This window comes from Mytilus galloprovincialis, chromosome 2 (assembly GCF_965363235.1).
Source record: "Mytilus galloprovincialis chromosome 2, xbMytGall1.hap1.1, whole genome shotgun sequence".
NCBI classification, from domain to species: Eukaryota; Metazoa; Mollusca; class Bivalvia; order Mytilida; family Mytilidae; genus Mytilus; species Mytilus galloprovincialis.
Genome location: NC_134839.1, coordinates 52,594,600 through 52,612,670, shown reverse-complemented (window position 1 = coordinate 52,612,670; position 18,071 = coordinate 52,594,600). Strand labels below are relative to the sequence as shown.

The 18,071-nt window shown below is 33.1% G+C and overlaps 1 protein-coding gene across 1 annotated transcript; it reads left to right on the top strand.

Annotated features, from left to right (window-relative positions):
• The first annotated feature begins 1,530 nt into the window (after window positions 1-1,530).
• Window positions 1,531-16,531, top strand: LOC143063829 (D-beta-hydroxybutyrate dehydrogenase, mitochondrial-like). Its single transcript, XM_076236216.1, has 6 exons — window positions 1,531-1,777; window positions 9,399-9,593; window positions 10,449-10,601; window positions 11,994-12,187; window positions 14,447-14,697; window positions 16,304-16,531. Exons 1-5 carry the CDS (start codon window positions 1,582-1,584, stop codon window positions 14,552-14,554), a joined length of 846 nt encoding a protein of 281 aa, XP_076092331.1. The 5' UTR covers window positions 1,531-1,581; the 3' UTR covers window positions 14,555-14,697; window positions 16,304-16,531.
• The last annotated feature ends 1,540 nt before the right edge of the window (window positions 16,532-18,071 follow it).

Sequence of the window (18,071 nt, the reverse complement as noted above, 5' to 3'; positions counted from 1 at the left end):
AACATTTGGTTGAGGCAAACGTAAGTTAGAGAACGGAAACAAATTTATGGACCTACGTAAGTAAGGACGGACGGACAAGGGTAAAACTTAATGACCTACCGCCACGCCGGGGGCATAACAAAACAGGACAAAATTAAATGAAAAACACACAGTAAAAGAACAGGTAAAATCTCATGACCACATTTTCAAAAAAAAGTACAGCAATTCAGGGTGGTGAACATAAAACGTACGTTCTTAAATACTTAAGTAAGCTTGATTTTGTTTATATAATCATCATCATGAACAAATCAAAAACATGATTATGGAAGTGATGTCTCTTAACATTAAGAAAGTGTCTTTCAGAAGCATTAAAAATTCAGGACATTCAATAACATGAAATAGAATCATTATGTAAATATCAATGCAGCCTAGGCAATGAAGTTTTCATTTTGAATGTGGAGGTTATTTTTATAACCGCTTGTGACATTTTGTGTATATCGAATTAAGTAACTCCGAGTTGCAACATAGCAGAGGACAACGTAGAAAGTTTTCTAAATACAAATGCTGCTTTATCACAACGGGTTTCTTGAAAGATTCATCATCAATAATTATTGTTCTCTCTTAGCGTTATGAACTTAACCTTTTCTATTCTGTGAAAAATATAAATCAGAAATGTAAGTGAGTATATTTTGCTCTCTAAACGTCAAAAATTCCATAAGATGCCAAATGAAAACAAAACGGAATTAAACTGTATAGAATTCAGGCACCCAAGCACATGTAAGTAAGCATGAACACCTGCTGTACATAATACCGCTTAATATTCAGTATTTAGGACAAAGCCTTCATGAAAATAAATATCTTCTAATTTTGCTGATATATTTGGTAAAATAACACATTATTAATGATTATCATGCCTCCGACGCACTTGTATGGCAACAGTAAACAAACTTCTGACGGTGAGTATAAAACTTTTTTTGTCTGTAACATATCAAAATTAGCTCGAAGTATGCTGGAGTTTTTACTTTATTAACGAAAAAGCATGTCGCATTCTCTCACAAAGAGAGATTAATAACTGTGAGATACAAACTCTTATCTGCTAAATCTTCATGTCTTTCATAAAAGTTTCAAGTTCATTTGTTGAAGAGGGCCGTTTAACGTGCGGAATTTTAAAAACGAGTCGTGTCCGGTCAGACAAATGTAATGCTTAAAGTCCGATGATTCAAGTAGTGTCAATGCCATGTTGTCAGCTGTTAATAACTTCTTTGTAACAACTTTTAATGTCAAAGAGGTGTGTGTCTATCCAACTTGCCCTCATTTTCAAATGGCAGTCCAAATTGTTTGTCCTTCATCATAAGCATCCTACTGCGACGAGTCTGCCATTTAAATATAGTGTATTCTTGTCCTGAATATGCATTTGATATTTTCCATTAAACAAACAACAATTACTATATAAAGTTGATAAATTACGTAAGACTCACGTACACTAGCATAACTAACTTAACTACATTTTGATAAAGACAGTGCATAAAGGGCACTGACATTGTTTTATACATGCAGAGATAGGTATAATTTTGAGATAGACAAACAAAATCGGATGTTAAGATGAATACAACATTATATTATCGAATGTTCATTTTCATTTTCTTATCTTTTTTAACCATCAACATTTGCATTGACTATTATTTGTACGTTATTTCTTTGTTAGTATTGAAAATAACGAACAGTTATATTGAATCAAAGTTTAAGGAACTTTTGCCTGTGGATAAAAAAGCGGTTCTCATTACTGGATGCGATACGGGTATGTCTATAATTGATATAATAACTGTGGTATATAGATTAAATATAGTTAAAAGGTTAAAAGGATCAAAAGTGCAATAATGTCCACTGCATTATGTTTAATCAATATTATCGACATCGCGATATTTACAATGTTAATTTGATAGCTCAACACCGTTTACATCGTCTGAAATTTTTCACATCGTTAACATTATTAACGTCGCGAATATTTTGTCAACAGCTTATTCTGAATGCCGCTAGACTATTTTAAGGTTCCAATAAAGTCAAAATATAGTACACTTCATTATTAGATTTAGACTATTTACCGGATTTGTAATAACACAAGCAACACGACGGAGGAGGATCTGCTTACCCTTCCGGAGCACATGAGATCACCCCCAGTTTTTGGTGGGGTTCGTGTTGCTTAGTCTTTAGTTTTCTATGTTGTGTCTTCTGTACTATTATTTGTCTGTCTGTCTGTCTGTCTGTTTTTTTTATTTATTTTTAGCCATGGCGCTGTCAGTTTATTTTCTATATATGAGTTTGACTCTCCCTCTGGTATCTTTCGTCCGTCTTTCATACACATCTAAACTTTGCCTGTATTTTTCAACCTATAATGAATAAAGTCTTAAATTATGGGAAGTTATCTTTATTTAAACATGCTTAACATTGTAAATAAACTTGAAATTGTTATGTTGTGGTCAAACCGGTTCTTGGGGTGAACACTAAATTTTGCAAAAAATCTGGAGGCCTACGAGACGACTTAAGGTAGATCATAAGTATAGACTTTTTGAGACAGATATTTGTTCAAATATTTGGTATAATACAATAAATCACAGAGTTTTCTTTATTTAAATAAACAGTCTAACCACTAAATTGCAAATTTGTCTTTAATGTAAGATTTGGGCACATAATTAAACTGATTTTGAACTGCAATTGTACAATCCAAGATGTCGGTATACCATGAATCTACCTTAACTTGATTAAAATTGGTATGGACGAATACTGTTACATGTAATGGAGTACAAGCTAATGTTGTTTTGTAACATAAATATGTTTCACTGGCATATTGGTCCAATTTCTGTATTGTACCTTTGATATTCGTTCATTTAGATACGTGAAATTAACTTAAACTCGTAAATCAATACATTTTCTAAAAATCAACATTAGCTTGTACTGCATTACATGTAACTGTATTCGTTCATACCAATTTTAAACAAATTAAGCCGTCTAGCAGGCTTCCAGATTTTATTTGAAAATTTAGTGTTCACCCAAAGAACTGGTTTGGCCACAACATAACAATTGCAAGATTATTTACAATTGACACAGTGTGTATATAAAATTGAGAATGGAAATGTGGAATGTGTCAAAGAGACAACAATCCGACCATAGAGCAGACAACAGCAGAAGGTCACCAACTGGTCTTCAATGCAGCGAGAAATTGCCGCACCTAGAGGCGTCCTTCAGCTGGCCCCTAAACAAATATATATACTAGTTCAGTGATAATGAACGCCATACTAAACTCCAAATTGACCACACGAAACTAAAATTAAAAATAATACAAGACTAACAAAGGCCAGAGGCTCCTGACTTGGGACAGGCGCAAAAATGCGGCGGGGTTAAACATGTTTATGAGATCTCAACCCTCCCCTATACCTCTAGCCAATGCAGAAAAGTAAACGCATAACAATATTAATACGCACATTAAAATTCAGTTCAAGGGAAGACCGAGTCTGATGTCAGAAGATGGAACCAAAGAAAATAAACAAAATGACAATAATACATAAATAACAACAGACTACTAGCAGTTAACTGACATGGCAGCTCCAGACTTCAATTAAACTGATTGAAAGATTATGTCTTCATCATAAGAATATCAGGCACAATCCTTCCCGTTAGGGGTTTAGTATCATACTATCATGACATATATGATAAGAACATAACCCGTGTCATGCCAACAACTGGTTTTTACAACTGGTTTTTAAATAAATGTGTTTAGTTATGTTAAGTATGTTTAAATGAAGATATCTTTATATAGTTTAGGACTTTATTCATTATAGGTTGAAAAATACAAGCAAAGTTTAGATGTTGATGAAGTGTCCTATATTTTGACTTTAGTGGAACCTTACACACTATATTATTATATATTCGAAGAAACCAACAGATGTAAATTTAGGAATTTGATATACCTGATAAAAGATAACCCAAATTCATTGAAATCACTCGTTATATTTTCAACGATTCCAGACTACCTTCGTAATAGACAAATTGTAAGACAAACTAATTAATATGCATAATAAAAAACAACAATTGTATGTTTGATTTTTTTGGAAATGTTTTGTCATGAATTTATTAGGACAGTTCAACTACTAGTATATATCAACCGGCCTTTGAATTTACATTCTTCGACAATGTCTCATTAATGTCTAAGATAAAAACATTGAAGGACTATCATATGTTTTCGCCAAATGGCGTTTTGGCTACCAGACGCCAACTGTGATAAATTCAGCCATTCAGTAAAACTATGTATTCAGTTCACATTGTGTCCAATCCACGACGCTTCTTTTGACAATATCTGAAAATATACAACAAACAGCAGAAGAAATATTCTCAAGGGTGGGATAGGGTGAGTTTTTGTGTTCCTTCAGTTCAAATCAGGCAATCTACAAATCACGAAAAGCATTAAATTTTATTTCCAAAACAAGCAGGAAAACCGCTTATGAAATTATATGGGAAAAAGAAAGACGCTCAAGTCCTTAAAATTTAAAGAAAAATTAACTCTATTTTAGCAGACGATAAGCTCAATTTATTAAGTTGATGTAATGCCTAATGATTTAATATTACTAATAACAATAAAAGCAGCGTGTTTTATGAAATGTTATTGATATTGACTATATATTGTTAACATTGCTATATGTATACTATGTGAACGATGTAAACACAAAGGTATATACTTGTAACACAATATTAATACGACGTGAACGATATAATTTTTTTCGGAAAAACTACTGATTTTCGTATCCCAGACATAGATAATCGTAGGGTCATCAATGCTCTTCAACTTTGTACTTGTTTAACTTTAAAACTATTTTGATCTGAGCGTCACTGATGTGTCAAATGTAGACGAAACACGCGTCTGGCGTATGATTTAAAAAATTGATATAAATATGAGTGTAATTTATATAAATAAATTTATGGCTATACCAAGACCACCATAAGACACCTCTCGTACATTCCTAACTTTATGACCAATCTTAATAGATGTCATAATTTAATACCACTTTGTGAAACCCACATAGGACCAATATATGTCGCAAAACCATACTAAGACATGTCTTAGTCCTAAGAAAGCTTTATGAAACTAACCCTAAACACTTGAAAATTAAAAAAACCCACAAACTATTGTACAAATGTAGTTTCCTAGTTCACAAAGCAAGTTCTTCTCGATTTGGCACCTTGTACACAGGGCCAGGTTAACGTTGTTAATCAAATTCTCAATTAGCTATTTCTTCCAAAGAACAATATGTGGCATGCACATCAACACTTGGTAAAACTTTACTTCCGATGAGCGATCATCTCTTGATAAGATAATAATAATACAATTATTTTACTTGTGGTTCTTGTATTGAGACGTGCTCTTTTAAACGTTAGAAACATTACTTTATTTTTTTTTATTTTAATTGTAGCTGAAAATCATGCAATGTAGAATATCATCAACACCACAGGTCAATTATGATATTCAAAAACGGGGAAAAAAGAAATACATAAAAGAAACGAAAGAAAAAACTTACAATGAGCATTATCAACCAAATTGATGCTAAAGTAAACAACACAAAACGTTAAAATATACTTTTAAGAATCAATAATTCTACCTCCAGCTGTCCAATATTTTTTTTTGGAGGGCTATTCCTAAAGATATTAGACAATTAGAAGTAACAAAATGGTTTCTTATAGGTACCACATGATAGTCAAATCACTGAAATAAAAAAAACCGGTATAGAATGTTTTCATTTTCAACTCTACTATACAAAAGCCGTTAGATATTCATCACATTCTCACGAAACTTTATTCATTACCCCTTTCTAAACTTCATTCTCTTTTCAATTTATGTTTGGAAACCACTGTTACTAATCCTAATTCAAACCAATACAAACCTACAGCTACAATTTCGGATATTGCAAGTCACAGACTTTTTAAGCCAGTCCGCATTGGAAAAGATGAAAAAGGGAAAAGATCTTTCCTTAATTTTTCCTTTGCCAACAAAGGTCTCGATGGCGTCAACTTAGGCAATATTCTTCATCATAAATTAGTTCAATCGAAAATACCTCCTTATTTCAAAGATCAGTCTGTACCAATCATTTCTTATACATATACTAAACCTATTGCAACTAAAATTTTCAACTACAAACAATTAAATGGGCATTCAAAAAATCAGAATGTGAATATATATGTTCAAACTCTTTTAGGTCATTTTTTAGTAGCAATAAACAAAAAAAACTATGTTAATTGGACATGCTTTGATACTATATATGCCCTTGAATTTTTACTAGATAACATTTTTGTTCGCTTTGGGGATTCCGTATATCGTCAGATTATCGGAATTCCAATGGGGACTAACTGTGCACCACTTATTGCGGACCTGTTTTTGTATTGTTATGAGTTACAATTTATGACAAAAATAAGCAAAGACCCATCGAAACAACATCTGATAAACAAATTTAATAATACTTTTAGATATTTGGATGATATTTTGGCTCTCAATAATGACGACTTCAGTATGTATATTAATGAAATTTATCCTGTTGAACTTACTTTAAATAAAGCTAATACTAACAATGACCACTGCCCTTTTCTCGATCTTGATATCTATATCACTAATGGAAAGCTGAATACTAAAATTTATGATAAAAGGGATGATTTTTCATTTCCTATCGTTAATTATCCGTTTTTAGATGGTGACGTTCCCTTGTCACCATCTTACGGTGTTTATATATCTCAACTTGTACGATTCGCTCGTGTATGAAACAATGTTTTAGATTTTAACGAGAGAAATTTATGTATTTCTGAAAAATTATTACACCAGGGTTTTCGATATCACAAACTAGTCAAAACATTTACTAAATTTTATCATCGGTATAAAGACATCATTCGTAAATATAGCTCAACATGCAGACTTCTAATACGTTCAGGTATTTCACATCCATTTTTTTAGGGAAATATTCTTTATAAAGCACAAAGGTGTCAGTATTCACCTCAGAAACTTACAAAACCTCTGAATAGACTTATTAAGAAGGGATATAATTACGATACTGTTGTCAAGTCATTAAAGATTGCATATTTTGGCGTTAATATTGAGTCACTGATAAGGTCTTTGCATCGGAACTAAACACATTTATTCTAAAAACAGTTCTTGGCATGACACGGGTTATGTTCTTCTCATATATGTTATGATGGTATGATACTAAACCCCTAACGGGAAGGATTGTGCCTGATGTTCATATGATGAAATCATAATCTTTCAGTCAGTTTAATTGAAGTCTGGAGCTGGCATGTCAGTTAACTGCTAGTAGTCTGTTGTTATTTATGTATTATTGTCATTTTGTTTATTTTCTTTGGTTACATCTTCTGACATCAGACTCGGACTTCTCTTGAACTGAATTTTAATGTGCGTATTGTTATGCGTTTACTTTTCTACATTGGCTAGAGGTATAGGGGGAGGGTTGAGATCTCACAAACATGTTTAACCCCGCCGCATTTTTGCGCCTGTCCCAAGTCAGGAGCCTCTGGCCTTTGTTAGTCTTGTATTATTTTAATTTTAGTTTCTTGTGTACAATTTGGAAATTAGTATGGCGTTCATTATCACTGGACTAGTATATATTTGTTTAGGGGCCAGCTGAGGGACGCCTCCGGGTGCGGGAATTTCTCGCTACATTGAAGACCTGTTGGTGACACTCTGCTGTTGTTTTTTATTTGGTCGGGTTGTTGTCTCTTTGACACATTCCCCATTTCCATTCTCAATTTTATTTGCAATAATCTCAATATTGACGACTTCAAGTCTAAACCTCCTGATTGCACTTGTGCTACTTCCCAATTCGCATATAATCCGGCTGGCCACGTTATTACCGGTGATCTCAACATTGTTAATAACACTTCCCTTCAAAAGGTTTGAAATATCGTGAGCCTAAATCCATCAATTGGAAATACAACTTAAAATTTTTGATGGATTCACTTAAATGTTTCAATACTACTACAAGATGAAAGAGAGTACATAGAATCTAACTGTCTTTCATCTTGTAAAAGTATTAAAACATTTGACTTTTCAACACTTTACACAAGTATTTCACATTCCAAACTAAAAGACAAATTGAAAGAGTTGATATTGATTTATTTCATAAAAAAGAATGGCAAACGAAGATACAAGTATCTTGTCTTAGGGAGGGATAAATCCTACTTTGTAAAGGATCACTCTGATTGAAATAAAAAATTCTCTGAAAATGACATTATCAAGATGCTTGATTTCTTGATTGACAACATATTTGTTACGTTCGAAGGACGTGTTTTTCAACAGACTGTCGGCATTCCAATGGGAACAAATTGTGCCCCTCTTCTTTCCGACTTGTTTCTTTATTATTACGAGGCTGACTTCACACAGGAACTTCTTAGGAAGAAAGATAAAAAGTTTGCAATATCCTTTAACTCTACTTTCCGCTATATAGATGATGTTCTTTCACTAAATAATTAAAAATTTGGTGACTATGTTGAACGCATCTATCCCATCGAACTAGAGATAAAGGATACAGATAAAGTTAAGTCGGCCTCATATCTTGACTTACATCTAGAAATTGACAATGAAGGTCGGTTAAAAACAAAACTTTACGACAAAAGAGATGATTTCAGCTTTCCAATTGTGAACTTTCCATTTCTAAGTAGCAACATTCATGCAGTACCTGCATACGGGGTATATATCTCCAAATTGATACGATATTCCCGTGCTTGCATTTCTTATCATAATTTTTTTGATAGAGGGTTGCTGCTCACAAGGAAGCTATTAAACCAAGAGTTCCAAATGGTGAAGTTGAAATCATCTCTTCGTAAAATTTACGGACGCCATCACGAGTTGGTGGACCGTTATGGAATAACCGATTCACAAATGATATCGGTCGTAACAACAATCCCCTTCCCTTTCATGAATGTGACCTACCGAATTATACTATTTACCGGATTTGTTATCACATAAGCAACACGACGGGTGCTAAATTTGGAGCATGATCTGCTTACCCTTCCGGAGCACCTGAGATCACCCCTAGGTTTTGGTGGGGTTCGTGTTGCTTATTCTTTAGTTTTCTATGTTGTGTCATGTGTACTATTGGTTGTCTGTTTGTCTTTTTCGTTTTTAGCCATGGCGTTGTCAGTTTATTTTCGATTTATGAGTTTGACTGGCCCTCTGGTATCTTTCGTCCCTCTTTCACAACAATGTGTTAAGCAGTAATATGATTGTGTCGATTACGTTTCTGTTTCAAACACATCGATGTATCCATATAAACGTATACATTTGCTTATTTTTTTTTTAAATTTTCATTCGATATAAGATAACATTGATAAAATAACGTTGACATATCCATTTATTTTTTCTATATTTATAGGTTTTGGACACTTCATCGCTATTCGATTAGCTAAAGATGGTTTTATAGTGTTTGCTGGTGTATTAGATATAAATGGCAAAGGAGCAAACAAATTAAAGGATAGAAAGTTACCCAATCTGCATTTAATACAGTTAGATGTCACACAGTCAGTGGAAATACAGGATGCAGTTGATCATGTACAGAAAATAGGCGAAGGTTAAACTATTAATTATTTTATGAAACTCAGAATTGTGAGATATACGCAGATGAGACATTGAATGCATTACACAGAAATTATCAATTCAAAACTATGTCGTAAGCACCAAATTAAAAAAAAACAACACAATTGATGATTTGTTATAAGGCTTCCGTAGTAAAGCACTGACATGGTGTCAAACATATAACTTGCAGATAACTATGTGCCATAACTAAACTAGTGTGTATACTTTACCTCAATAACAATCGAGGAACAATATGTGTTAAGAAATAGTAAGTCTTATGTCTCTTGGTATTTTTATGTTTCAAAAAAGGAGGGTCATTGGAAAGACATTAGATGATGGTTCAAGTTCTGATCCTCAAAATTGTTACCCAAGTGTTCCTCGAACCTTTTAAGAAGTACAAGTAGTAAACACGTCATGCTATCAGTATGTTCGTATATCTCGATTATTCATTAGGTACGTCTATGACTTAAGATTTGGCAAGCTAAGCATAAACATTTTAAAAGCGTATTTCAACAAAATTTGCTTAAACATGGCGGTCAAAATCCTACACGGTCAGCATCTGAACCGTTCCCAACAGTGAAACCCGTCATATTAAACATGGTAAGTTCAAGTTGATCATAAAATAAAATACGCAAAAAGTATCAGAAAGAGCGTCTAAAAGTGATTCGCGATATTGTTATTTTAAATTAGTATTTCAAATATTTTCTTTGGAATCTAATATCCAGGAAAAAAGATAACACAAAGTTCACCGATAATTTACTTTTTTTTTTTATGAAAATGTAACCATTAATGTAGTTGATTGACACATGTGATCATATCATTATGAATTGAAACGATCTATATTTTACAGGTTTATGGGGAGTTATAAACAATGCAGGATTTGGTATACCCGGAGACATCGAGTTCTGTTTACTAGACCATTATAGAAAATGTCAGGAAGTTAATCTGAACGGTCAAATCGCAATCGTCAAAGCTTTTCTACCAATGATTCGAAAATCTAAAGGTAGATTCCCTTTTCATGAACTCGGGGCTTATATATATATAAAATAGTTGATGTTGTTTAAAAAAAAAACGGAAATAGAAAAAAGAAATTGTGAATGATAATCATTGATATTTTGGCTAAAAAGAAGAAATATGTCTTCGTGAAATAGAGCAAAAAAATTATATTTTCTAGTTATGCTAAAAGCGTTGGGATTGGAAACAGCTGTTTTGAAGATGTATAGAGGATGAACGTTTAACTTTTTATCACCATTTTACGCCCGAAATCTGTGGAGATTGGTTAGGTACCTGAGCTCCAATAGCTCAAAATTTTAAACTAAGTAAGATATATCTAGGGTAATAAATTACTGATTGCATTCATAGACATTTGATTATTAATCGGTTTTTCTATTCGGGGTAAAGAAAAAAATGTGATATAATTTCCGTTCAGACCGCAGAAATTAAATATAACTTGTTATTGACAAGCTGTGACGCTGTATGTGATGCATATAAAGAGTACTAAAGACTTTTAGCAAAGTTGAAGGAGACCTTTAAACATGTTAAGTAAAGCTAAATATTGTACCGTAGAGTTATTTACATGTTTTCAACAGATGTTATCCACCTCATATCCTGGTCAAACCATTATTCAGATCCTACTGAATGGATGTATTGAATACAAAATGATAGTAAAACAGAGGATAATTGTTATCAATTCATGACACAAGTCAGTACATGCAAAGCACTTAAACACATATAAAGTATATATTACTCTCAAAGTCACGATGAAGTATTCATCATGGAAAAAATCAATGTACTTTTGAAATGACAGTCCGTTAATTCCACAAAAAAATCAATCCCAATTTTATATTTTTGCACATCTATCTTATTTTTTAAAATTTACCAGTGATGATGTAAATGTCACAAACATACGTCATTTGATCCATTCACGTTATGTGTAGTTTACACTTCGTTTGCTGTGTCCTGGTGTGCTGTCGCAAAGTTATTAGGGTTGTCTGTTGAATTATGCGGTTACATTTTGTAATGTTCTACAATATTATTTTATTCATGTATTTCTCTGTGCTGATTTTTCTTGAGTTTGTATGTACTGTTCTTCTGTCACGTAATGTTGCCATTTGAGCGGTATTGTTAACATTGCCTTATAAGCAGGAGGATCGGCTAGCAATAAAAATCAAGTTCAACCACCTTTTGATCCATGAAACTGCCTATAACAAGTCATGCATATTTATCAAAAAGTCCGTTTCTATGTATGTTTCCGTTTGTTTTTGTTTCAGTTCAGTTGTCTGTGTTGATGCGTATCATTGGCTTTGATTTGTGACCGGATTTCTCCTGGCTTAATAATCGATTTATTACTATTGAACAGTGATATACTCCAGTTTCTTCTATTTATATCTTTCAGGCAGAATTGTGAATGTATCCAGTGTAGCTGGCAGGTTTTCATGGCCAGGTCTTTCCAACTACAATATTACTAAACATGGAGTAGAGACCTTGACGGATTCCTTACGATTAGAAATGGCAAAGTTTGGCGTCGGCGTATCTATTATAGAGCCTGGAGCATTTTCACACGCTACTGGATTTGCATCAGATGAAGTGGTAAGACAAGGGGTTCTTATATCGTGTCATTAAATGTATGAATAACTTGGGTTTTAATGGACTTATTAATTCAAAAACAGTCCGATGGACTTTATTTAGATGTCAAATGATTGGTCGGTTTGCCAAAGAGTTTATCCTTCAGAGACCAGACGAAGAAGTTTGAAAGCTTGTAAGTGCAGTCAAATTTACTCACCAAATTGTGAGTGCGTTCACCAGAAAACTAAAGGTTTTACAAGCCACAAAACCATGTTCAACCCACCATTATGTTCTTAAAATGTCCTGTAGCAAGTTAGGAAAATGACCATTGTTATAATATAGTTCGTTTCTGTGTGTGTTACATTTTAGTGTTGTGTTTCTGGTGTGTCGTAGTTCTCCTCTTATATTTGATGTGTTTCCCTCAGTTTTAGTTTTTCACCCAGATTTGTTTTTTGTCTTAATCGATTTATGAATTTCGAATAGCGGTATACTACTGTTGCCTTTATTTAGACATTCATAATTAATTTCTGTAAAATTATCCTTTATAACTTATAATTCCTGTAATTTTTTTATAAAAACAAATGCATTAAGACTAACAAAAATACTTTGTAAGTAATAAGAAAATCATATCCGAAGCGTCAAATGACGGTATTATGCATGTACCCTCTTTTTTGGTACCATGACGTCTTAACATACAATATTGAAACTATTTCCTTATGCAATAGTCATCTATGTTTCATCAAAATAAATGAACAAACAGATTCGAAAGAAAATTAAAAACCTTTGACCTTGACCTAATTTTGAAAGTTGGGACCCATGGGCTACAAATAAAAAAGATTCTAGAGGGTTATATTTATTTGAGCTCATGAGTTACAAACATACCGACAAATTTATTTGGTAACTCCTATAAAAGACGGGTGAAAGATACCAGAGGGGCATTCCAGCTCATAGATCGAAAATAAACTGATAACGCCATGGCGAAAAAAAAGACAAACAGATAAAGAAGTACACAAGGCACAACATAGAAAAATAAAGACTTAGCAACACGAACCCCACCAAAAACTGGGGGTGAACTCAGATGCTCCAGATTGGTAAATAGATCCTGCTATACATGCGTCGCCCGTCGTGTTGCTCATTTTATTACAAACCAGTAAATAATCTAATTCGGTAGGTCACATTCGTGGAAGGGAACGGGATTTTAGTTACGCAATAAGGAAGAATTCACTTGATGGTTTCGATCCAAATTCACTAAACATTCCCGAGGTTTTAACATGTTAACGAACAATTCCGGAGAGAATTTTATTGATATCTTTTTTTGGGACGAAGAAGATGCACACACAAGATAAACAGTGAATGGGGAGATAACTCTGACAAAAAAAAATCGGCTTTGCCAGATTAAATTTTAAAATGAATCCATTATAAGAAATATCAAAGCGACATATTGCGAAACAAAAATTTATCTCAAGAACAACATTTGCTCTTTTATATATATCTTTAAAAAGAAAATACAGAAACTAGAAAATGTCAAAAGTTAGAACAAGACCTTGACCTCATTTTCTAAGTTAGGACACAGGGGCCTAAGATAAAAAAGGATTCTAGGGTAACAAAGTTTATGAAAAAAAAAATCCTGATAATGTAACGATCAATTCAGAGACATAATTTTGCCGATATCTTTTATTGTTACCAAAGAGATGCACACACAAGTTTTAGCTGGGTAAACGTTTAAGCGTATACACTATACGATACAATATAAGAAATATTTAAGTGACATGTTGCGAAACAAAACATTATTGCAAAAGCAAAATTTGGCGGAAGAAAAAAAAATATAATCAGAACAGAACAAGTACAGTAAGTCTTTCCATAGAAAAGTGAAAAGACCTACTAATCAGAGCAAATACAATTGGTCTTTCAACAGAAAAGTGGAAAAACCTATTAAACAAATTGTTATAACATGCAATTTCTAGCTGCTAGTCGGAAATAGAGAGCAGAATCACGGAGAGCAACAAAAGAACAGGCGACAATGCCATGACCAAATAGCAATAAAAAAACACCACTCCGAATTCTAAATTTCAAGATTAAGCAGCACGTCCCACAAACAAAATCCGTAATTAAACTCTGACAAGATTAATTATTAACCAATTCAATCTTGTATCATTTTCCATTCAAAGATGGGAATCGATGATAAAAGTTAGTAAGCCAAGCTGAAATACATACTATTTATATATTTTATGTAATAACATAATGAACATTAACATAGTTACATGGATTTTATTTTTATCATAGTGTAAACGGTTGAAAAAACATGTCGATGACATGTGGAATGCATCTACACCGGAAATGAAAGAAACCTATGGTGAAAAGTACCCGTATTTGATGTACCAGATTTTTTAGGGCTCAACTCAGAATATACTGACGCCAATGCGGAGAAAAATGTCGTTCCTATAATGGATGCCATGGTTGATGCCTTAGTCAATATTCGACCTAAACCACGGTATCTTGTTGCTGGTGGAACTGGCTTGTGTGACATTTATACTGTAAGTTGATAATTTTACAAGTTGGTTTTTATGCCTCCTTTATGGGCATTATGTTTTCTGGTCTGTGCGTCTGTTCGTCCGTCCGTTCGGATGTCTGTTCGTACGTTCGTCTGTCCCGCTTCAGGTTAAAGTTTTTTTTTTTGGTATTTGATGAAGGTGAAGTCCAATCAACTTGAAACTTCACATATGTTCCCTATGATATATTCTTTCTAATTGTAATGCCAAATTTGAGATTTTCCCCTATTCCACGGTCCATTGAACATAGAAAATGATAGTGCGGATGGGGCATCCGTGTACTAGGGACACATTCTTGTTGGTATTTATTTTGCAAGAAAAATTATTTTCATACAATATACACCTTTAAAAAGCACCAAATTATTTACCAAATTGTAAGGCTCAGCATGCTGTTTAATTTCATTTCTTTTCAAGTTCCCTCCGATCGATATGTTTTTGATACTAAAATGACAAGAGTTGAATGACCTAGAATAGTAAATGCGATAAATTGTACTGTATCAAACATCCGTGCAGATATTGACAGATATTGCTTATCAAAGGTACCAGGATTTTAATTTAATACACCAGACGAGCGTTTCGTCTACATACTACTCATCAGTGTCGCTCGGATCAAAATAATTATAAAGCCATACAAGCACAAAGTTAAAGAGCATTGATGACCCAAAATTCAAAAAAACTTTTGTTAAATATGGTTTAAGTAATTTATGCCTGGGATAAGAAAATTCTTAGTTTTTCGAAAAATTTAAAGCTTTCTAAACAGGAAATTTATAAAAATGACCATACATTATGATATAATTGATAATCATGTCAACACCCAAGTGCTGACTATTGGACTGGTGATACCTTCGGGGACAAAACGTCCGCTAGCAGTGGCATCGACCCAGTGGTGTTAATAGATCAAAATAGTTATAAAGTCAAACAAGTACAAATCACACCCCTAATCTGTATGTCGTAACGTAATTGGTATCAATACCGGTTGCAAAGGCTTTATCAAACCCCATATATGTAGTACTTCGTCATGCCATCTAAAATTGCTTGATTGAGAATAATTATTATTATTGATTGAGAACTGATATAACTTTTTCTGTATATATCACACACCGTTTTATGTCTTCAGTTGATACGGATTTGATATTGAAAAACTATATAATATTTTCTATCTATCTACTGAGTTTTAGCTGTATAGATATCTTTTTGACAGAACATATAACGAACTCGCGAAAATATTTTGTTGCAATAGTAGTATAATGATTTCACGTTGTTACGATTACCTCTGATGATAATAAAAGATTATGTATTAGATTATCGAAATGATAAAAAAATAATGTAGTAGTTTGAACTAAATATAAATACAAACACAAAAAAATAAAAAAAAATAAGAAAAAAACCCAACCCTCTTCTCTTTTATCATAATATTTTAGGTTCATAGAAAATAAAACCAAATATGCATTTCAATAAAACCTGATAGATTAATTACAATTTTCGTTTATGGTTTATTATGTTTGGTGAGTGCTATACTTAAATGATATGTCTTTTGTATTTGAAATAACAGCTGTTACAATTTAGTAATGTTTTTGCTTTTATTTTACAGCTTTATGCTATCTTCTGTCCATATTTGCCAGAGTTCATCTCAGATTATTTCATAAGCCGTCATACAGGATGTTATAAATCCATAGCTGAACAAACCAATTAGTCTATATACATATGCTGTTGTTAGTGATGATATTTATAGATACATACGACAACCATTAATAATGTAATTGATATATAGATACAGATAGACAGCAGCAAATGAATAGATAAATTGATACAACACCAATCTTATCTTCAAATGTATTTTTAGCCTATAAGGATGCATCTCAGCTTTTTAATCTGCAATGTTCGTGTATTCATCTTGGAGTGCACATGAATCAGTTTGTGCATCTTATTAAGTTCCGTGGCCAAACAGTTAAGACAATACTGTATAATCATTCCAAGATACCTTGAAAAAATATAGAATAAATATAAAAGAACAAGTAATGTTAATCAAATGTATATCAATACAAATTGCCTTATAGAAAACGCAAAAACGGGGAAAGGTGAAGATTCTGTGCATAGCCCACGTGGAGTAGCCCAAAATACGTCGTGTGTACAAATGTAAAGGATTTCACTAACCTTTACAATAGAATAGAATAGTGTTGTATTGATAACCAAAGCGCCAAAAAGATTTAATTACACTTATGTTCAATGATTCTTTAAACCAATTGAAAATTGAAAAAAACATAAAAAATCAAAATCGACCCATTCCATTGAAAATAATAAAAAAAAAACCCAGCTAGTACATTATGATTATTCACAATACAGTATTCTAGTTAAACTTTGGCCGACTTCCTGTCTATGTTCCATTATCATGCACAGTAAATGTAAGATACATGGAGTGTTGGAATGGAAGGACCAACAAAAGTTATCCAATTAAATTGCTAAAATCCAAACATACATGTATGCTATTCTTTCACATTGTCTAAAACAGTGAATACCAAGATTGATGTCTTACGTTAACTAGCTACCTGATATATTAATTGTTGGTTGTTTAATGGAAAAATTAAATGTATACACTGGACGATAACACACACAATTTTAACGGTAAACTCCTCTTAGTGTGTTTCTTTGTTTATGAAGGACAAACCATTTGTACTGCAATTTGAAAATGAGGGCAAGTTATAAAAGAATATACCGTTTGCTTTACCATGCAAAGGTCACGTATCTATACAATGCCATGAAGAATAGTAAACATGCTGACAGCATTGCATTGACACTACTCGACGCATCCGATATTTTGCATACATTAGACCATCCGAACGCAACTGCGTATTTCAAAATCCCGCACCGTTAACTGTGAGTACTCTCAGATCTTAACCTAGTGTCTTTTTGTTGTTGGGATGTACAAGTACCCGGCCACGTCAACTTGTTTTTTTGTCCATCTGATGATTTAAGCCTCTTTTTTTTACATAATTCGTTATTATTTTGTACTTTTATACCACTGTTCCAGGTAAGGGAAGGGTTGGGATCCCGTTTACATGTTTAACCCCGCCATATTCTGTATATATGTGCCTATCGCAAATCTGGAGCCTGGAATTCAGTGGTTGTCGTTTGTTTATGTGTTATATATTTGGTTTTCGTTCATTTTTTGTACATAAATAAGGCCGTTAGTTTTCTCGTTTGAATTGTTTAACATTGTCATTTCATGGCCTTTTATAGCTGACTATGCGGTATGGACTTTGCTCATCGTTGAAGGCCGTACAGTGAACAATAGTTGTAACTTCTGTGTCATTTTTGTGTCTTGTGGAGAGTTGTCGCATTGGCAACCATAGCACATCTTC

Excerpts from the sequence above, each read along its gene's own strand:
- LOC143063829 (XM_076236216.1), top strand. The coding sequence starts at position 1,582 with ATGAATACAACATTATATTATCGAATGTTCATTTTCATTTTCTTATCT. Across the intron at positions 1,778-9,398 it reads CATTACTGGATGCGATACGG|GTTTTGGACACTTCATCGCT; the intron begins GTATGTCTATAA and ends CTATATTTATAG. Across the intron at positions 9,594-10,448 it reads TGTACAGAAAATAGGCGAAG|GTTTATGGGGAGTTATAAAC; the intron begins GTTAAACTATTA and ends TATATTTTACAG.